At 41.3% G+C, this 6,796-nt stretch overlaps 1 protein-coding gene across 4 annotated transcripts in view; it reads left to right on the top strand.

Moving 5' to 3' along the window:
- Positions 1–2,070: 2,070 nt before the first annotated feature.
- The window catches only part of DPY19L3 (dpy-19 like C-mannosyltransferase 3), a 35,329-nt gene continuing 30,603 nt past the window's right edge, over positions 2,071–6,796 (top strand). For 3 of the 4 annotated variants that reach the window (XM_086758062.1, XM_086758061.1, XM_086758063.1), the window contains exons 1-3: positions 2,071–2,281; positions 3,822–3,964; positions 5,450–5,583. In XM_086758062.1, the coding sequence (XP_086614188.1) occupies positions 3,862–3,964; positions 5,450–5,583 (237 nt within the window). In that variant the 5' untranslated portion in view covers positions 2,071–2,281; positions 3,822–3,861. Of the gene's footprint in view, positions 2,282–3,821; positions 3,965–5,449; positions 5,584–6,796 lie in introns of those variants that run through there. The other variant, XM_086758064.1, reaches the window with a different exon arrangement.

Below are 6,796 nucleotides of genomic sequence, written 5' to 3'. Positions count from 1 at the left end.
CACTGGTATCCCAAGACACCTTATCTGCTGTGAAGCACGTCTTATCAGACACCTTCCCCCCTCACTAGTGCTGGCCAACCCAGAGTGGGGCTGCTGCTGCCGCTAGAAATGGCACCATGCTTGCTAGTGAACACTGCAGCTTTTCCAGAAGTAGGACTGGACACACAGCTTGTTGGGACAGAGCAGCACTGACCTAACGTTTGATGATTTTAACACTCCTGGGAATTGGGAGAAAATGGGTTAGAGCCCTGCCACACATCAGTGGGATTTGAACCACTCTGTCCTATATTTTTGGCAAGTATTTATGGTCAAAGTCATTGCAGAAAAGTTAACGCACTATGCTACTGTTCTTTTTTTGCAGTTGCTTCTAGGCATATTTGGAAAAGAGCTGTCACGGTGAGTCACTCAAAGTGAAATGCCATTAATACTGACTTGACTTAGTATTAGCTAAGTAAAAAAACCTCAGAATTGGTAAAACTAAGATGCTTTTACCCAAAAGCAAAAGTTCAGGCACCTGACAAATAGAAGTTGAAAAATGAGAACCTAGAAATTTGAAGAATTTAAAGTTTTTAAATTACGTTTTCTAAACTGTTTCTGCAACTTTTTATTCTGTGTCGATTTTACTTTGCATTGGCCTCTTTACAGGTAGTGGATAAACAGAATTTCCACTCTAGGAAACATCTTCCACAGCATTCCCTTTCTCAGAAAATTAAGTACCTTATCTGTCCTCCTTACAGAACAATGTACACACACTCAAGATATTTTTTTTTCCTTTATTTACATTGTAAAATCACTTACATGATCTGTACACAATATGTTAATTTTAACAAACACCTGACTTGTGATGTGGCAGTGATGCTATTAGAGACAGAAATAAGGCAAATCTAATGCCCATTGTAAAGCCCCTAATTCTTCACTTTCCATGTTCTTGGTTTAAGCATTCCCTACAAATATACCACCTGCCCTATTGCTCAAAAAGAAAAAAAAAAAAAAAAAAAGAGAAGTACAGCTACTCTGTTTGTTGTAAACTGACTTAATAGTAGAAATTTTTAACTATTTGGAGAGTTTAATAAGAGGAAATAAGAGAAAATAATTGTTTATTCTAAAAACTACTTACAAAACATTCTAGGTGTGCAAAGACAGACACTGAAAAACTCCCAATTTCTAATGTTAATGGCTTCAAAGCCCTGAATTACTGGAATGATTACAGGTACACAGTTTGCTTGGCATCTCTGAGTGTTTTCTATAAATTTCATGCCCCTTTTTGCTCAAAATACCGACTTTGCCAATGAACCAAGGTTGTGCAATGAAGAAGAAAAAAGAGTAAATATTGCTGGACTGTAAAACAGTGATGGAAAATCAACTGAATATTGTCCTGGAGAAGTGAACTCTATCCCCACCTGTTCCACAGAATTTGTATGGATCTTTGGGAAATCTGCTTTCCGTGATAAGATCTGGGAATTTTTTTTTCTACAACTATCTTTAAAGACACTGCAAATAAAGTTTAGAATAAGGAGTTATTGTAAAGGTAGGCTGTACATGTTAAGTAGAAAAAAAAGCCTGGTGTTGCCGTTATCTTTCTGCTGCAGAGCTAAAGATCTTTTCCCACCTTGCATGTTTATGCTGCAGTTGATCATGAAATACAATGGAGCTTATAACGAACGATATACAGGCTACACCTCTACTGTTCAGGATTCTAATTTACATTAATTAACCCCGCAAGAGGCGCAGACCCCACTTCACAGGCCCGAACCCCCCAGCCTCGCTGGCTGGCTTTTCACCGGCACCCGCCCCGGCCCGCCGCAAGCCCGCCTTTTGCAATTCAAACTACGGAAAAGCCTCTCGGGCTGGGGACGGACGAGTTCGCCTGTCTCTGCTTTCGCAGATAACCTTGTCGCCGCCGTGCTTTTCGTTCGCAGAGGAAGCCGAAGCGCCCTCCGGGGAAGAAGCTGCGGCCCCGGCCGCCCCACCCGCCGCCCGGCCCCGCTCCGCTCCTCAGCCCGCCCACTCCCCACAGCCCGCAGCTCCTCCCCGCCCAGGCCTCCCCCGTCCCGCGGCGGTGGCTGCCTGCCCACCGGCGCGCCGCTGCCCGCGGCCGAGCCCCGCGGCCCGGCTGCCGCAGCCCCTCCGCTCCGCCTGGCAGGGACAAACAAAAGGCGCCGCGTCCGCTCCCGCCCCTTCCCCTCTTCGCAGCGGGGCCCGGGCGGCTCCGCCCAGGCAGCGCCGGCAGGAGAAGCCGCCACCCCTCTGCAGCGACCCGCGGCCCTCGGAGCGCCGGCAGGTATCGGCCCCGCCAGCGGGGATGCGGAAGGGAAGGGGAGGATATGGCTGGGCGGCGGAGCCGCCGCCGAACAGGCCCCGCCGGGCCGGGCCGCCCGCGCAGGCCGCAGCCAGCCACGGAAAGGCGGCGCTGTGCGGAGCTCCCCGCGCCCCGCGGGGCCCGCCCCGGCTACCGGGGGCGCCGCGGCCCCAGGCCCGGCCCTCCTGCCTCCCCTTCCCGCCCTGGCCCAGCCCCTGGCGCCACAGCCCTTCGCCGTCGGCTCGCAGCTGCTCGGGCTCGCTCGTCCCCCGGCCGCCCTCTCTCCGGGCCTCGCCCCGGCTGCCCGTCGTGCCCCCTGGCCCCGGCCCGCAGCCGCAGAGCCTGCCCCAGGCCTGGCCTGGCCTGACCTCACCTCATGTCGGGCAGCTGTGGGGACGGAGGAGGCGGGACGTTCCCTTCCCGGAGCCCTTTCGAGCCCCGCGTCTGCCGAGCAACACCATTCCCTTGGGCTTTAGGTATTGAGGACAGCTGGCTAGAGGAGCAGTGCAAAGAAAGAGCGTGGTTATGATGACCATCTTGCCCGTACTAATTAATTGTCAGGTTTTCTATTTAAAAACAACTTGGATAGGTGCTCACATAATTCCTTCCACGTGTTTTCCCAGGCATGAGGGAAAGAGATGAAGCTAATTCACTGCAAAAGCTTTAAAACAACAAAGTTGTCTGGTTGAGATATATTTCTTAGAGCATTACCATTACTGGTCAGTTACACCAGTGGTAACACAAATACCAGTGTTTCTGCTCTGGGAGTGGTAACTGATTTTTGCATTCAGGATGGGACACCATTGATTTTCAAATGTGAAATGTCAAGTTGAAACCGTTTTATGTACAGACGGTGCTCACACCTGGGAGTTGTCACTCTGTCACTCCCAGAAAGCACCTGGGAATTGAGAGGAGAAGAGCTGGCTGCTCATCTTTTTCTCTTTTTTGTAATGTTCTCAAGTTTTATGGTGCTTTAGTAGTATAAAACATCAAGGATTTTTTTTAATCCTGTCTCTGGACAGTGAACACATGTTCACTGGCATAATTTTTTGATCTTGCGGCTCTCTTTTTCAGGATTTTTGAAAGCCAAGATTTAAACAACTGGCTTTCTGTTTTAGGTGCCCAACTAAAATACCTAAAAGGACTATTTTACCTTTGAAAAAGAAAAGGGCTTATGCTTTTTCAAAGAAGTGGAGCTTGGTGTGTATTTTGAGTCAAGGACCAAAAGTGAGGGCAATCAAAATAATGAATTGTTCTGAAAACCTGTTGAAGAGTATGTAAAATTGTGAACATAAGTCTTGAGTAATTTAAGATAATGTTTTCTATACTTTCATTTGCAGTTCAAGTTGTACAAATTTTTTGAAACCTTGCATTTTTGTAAGATGCACTTCAAGTACAGTGTAGTTCTGTAAGTCAAAGTCTCTGATTGCGGTAAAATATAGTTCTGTTTTCACATATTTCATACAGTATTAAGTGAATGTTTGGGTAGGAAGATGCATTGCTTGTATGTGTCCATTTGTAGGAGTCAGACTGAAGAATAATGAATTAAAGTGACTGACATCATGACAACCGTAAGACAGAGGAGGGTTGGAAAAGGCACAGACGTGGCTGGAGATCAGCCTTTAGAGGAGAAGAATGTGAAGCCTGATGGGAAAACTGTATCTGGTGGGTAATGAAAAGGATTGTAACATGGCTTTTTGGTAGTGTTTGGCTTTGGTATCTAACCTAAGCACAGGTTAGAACTAGATGTGTACCAAATACATTTTCATATTTGAATATCTATCACCAAAATTAATTGGATGAGACAGAGGGCATACAGATTGCTGCATGTCAATCTCATCTCTATTTTAAAATCTTGATTTAAATTGATCAGAACAATTTTTTTTTCAGTTTAGTATCAGTGACACGCTGTCAGATTGCATAGGTTCATAAATGAATCTCAGTTCAAGTCATTGGTAACATAAAAGGATTTGAAGACCTCTGATGAGTTGTACTTAAATATATTGCACATGAAATCTGAATTTAACTGCTGACCCTTGCTTTTTTTACTATAGGACAGACGAGCTAGGTAAATTTTAAAGAGACACATTAAGTAATGAAATACCAACAATGTTTTTGTTTGGAATTATAACTTTAAAGTTGGCAAAGTTTGTTGGGTTAGGTTTTTTTTTACTGAAATTATTTTAAGGGATGTTTTAATCCAAATTCTGAATGTTTCTATTTATGCAATTTGGGTAGATGGAAGGAAAGTTATATTGTTGTTTCCACAGGAGTACACTTCGGCTAAATACAAAATAAGGAAGTGGTCATAGTTCTCATCCAGCCCAGGCCTCAGTTCCATTGAATTGCGTATTTGGTACCCATTATGTAGATGTCACACACAGTATGAAATACCCATCGCAAAGATGTAATACCCGATCACTAAGATCCATATTAAGCCTTCTATCAACATTAAAAAAAAAAAAAAACAAAAAAAAAAACCCAAATCAGAAAACCAAACCAACAAAAAAAAAAAAAAACCAGGAATGTAAGTGTATAATAAATTGATTGAGCTAATTACAAATGTAACCTTTCTTTTCCATCATTCCATCTATAGTCTTATCCTGATGTCATCATGAGCATCTGCAGGTCATCTGCAATTGAAAGCATGACACCATTATCAAAGGCTGCTTTGGCTGCTGTTCAGTCTTGTTGTGGTATTTAGTGAGACTTCTGAACCTTCAGTATTGTTTTTTATAAAAAACAAGCAAACCTCCAAAAAACAGGCAGCTGTTTCAAGATGTTTGAAGATTTTAATTTCTTACTTTGTGATCTAACAGTTCTCCTGTATTGCCTTAATTAAAAAATATGTCATGGAGGATATTCCAATGTACAAATTAGGTGTGTTATTTATCTAGACTTGTACAGGATCATGGTGTTCTTAAACTGTAACTACATTTTACCAGTTAAAGCACACCTTATTTCACTTAGCATGTAAATAAAATACTCTGAGTTTGCTATATGAGAAAACAGAAAACACATCTCTATAAGGATCTCTTAAAACTATGTGTCCTGTTACCTAGAAAATGTAAACTTTACTACCACAGGCAATGTAGAAATGAGTTTCCAAAATTCCTTTATGTGTTTCACAATTACAATTTTTCTTCCAAGGTCATACAGGTGGAAAGCTGTGGAACATACTCTCAATAACTGTTGGTGGAATTGTTGCCATCTCTCTTGGACTTCTTACTTCTGTTTATGTTGCTACACTGCATGAAAATGACCTGTGGTTTTCCAATATTAAGGTAACAGTAATTTTCGTGGTTTCATCAGTGCTTTCATAAAGCATTAATATGAGTGTTAGTTGAAATTTCATTTATTTATGTATTTGTGTTGTAACTTGCTCAAAAACATAGAGTATTTAATTTTTTAAAATTTAACTTAAGAAACCCACCACTTTTTAAATACTTGATCATTTTTATAAATATCTTTCCCCAGTTTTTCTTTAGAAGTATTGCTACACAGCTCCTGCCTGAGTTGTAGCTGTGCTTCTTTCAACCATTAATCATTATCTAGAACAGAATTTCAACAATCTACTATATGTTGCTCTATGATCATCTTTCCTTTATCCAAAGCAATCCAAAACCAAACAACAAACTATTAAAATAAACAATATGCAAAATCCTGTCATACAGTTCTTTTAGTTGTGATCTTGTAATACAGTTTAGGCACAATCTCTTACTATTCAATACTAATTTTATATAATGTTATCCTAAATATGCAAACCTTAAAACATATTTCACACGTTCACCAATGTAAAACCAACTTCTACACTGTAGGAGAATTTTCATTCGTCAAATCCTGGACTAAGTAGGTTTTTCCTAGAATCATTGCATGGGAAAATAATGCAGCTGTACACATATCTAAATTTAACCAGAGAGAAGAAACAGGTGAGTCATTTTCCTTTTAGAAGCCTAAAATTCACTCTGTTAGGTCTATGTATTACACTCTTCAAAGAGTACGTATGGTTAATTGGAATATTTGCATTGCAATATATCTTTCCTTTACTATGCACTTTTTCTGTCTGAAAAACATCTACATACCCATAATAAAAATAGTTGGCACTTACTGAAACAATTGCTGTTGTATTATACATGTAACACTGCTTTGTATGTACTGTCATCTTTCTTTGAAAATATTTGTAGATTGTATATATATATTGAAGGTACAGCTTAGGTTTACCTTTTTCTTCCAAAAGCAAATATTGATTAGTTCCACAGGTGCTGTATATTTTGAAGTACAAACTGGCATGAACTTGTGGCAGTGTCTGAACATAATGGTTACAGCATTTTTATTCTGTTGAGCTAAGTTCATTAAGAGAAGCAGGTTTGTAGTTGCCCCCCAGTGGATGAAATGCTGACTTTATTTGATAAGTATTGTTTTAGTTTTAAATACAGTAGAATGCCATTAGATATCAAAACTGAAATAAAACCCTCCAGATATTTTTAGTCTGGATTC

Source organism: Chlamydotis macqueenii, chromosome 13, assembly GCF_036417535.1.
Source record: "Chlamydotis macqueenii isolate bChlMac1 chromosome 13, bChlMac1.mat, whole genome shotgun sequence".
NCBI classification, from domain to species: domain Eukaryota; kingdom Metazoa; phylum Chordata; class Aves; order Otidiformes; family Otididae; genus Chlamydotis; species Chlamydotis macqueenii.
Note: the sequence above shows the minus strand (reverse complement) of the source record. Positions and strands in the feature narration are given on the sequence as shown.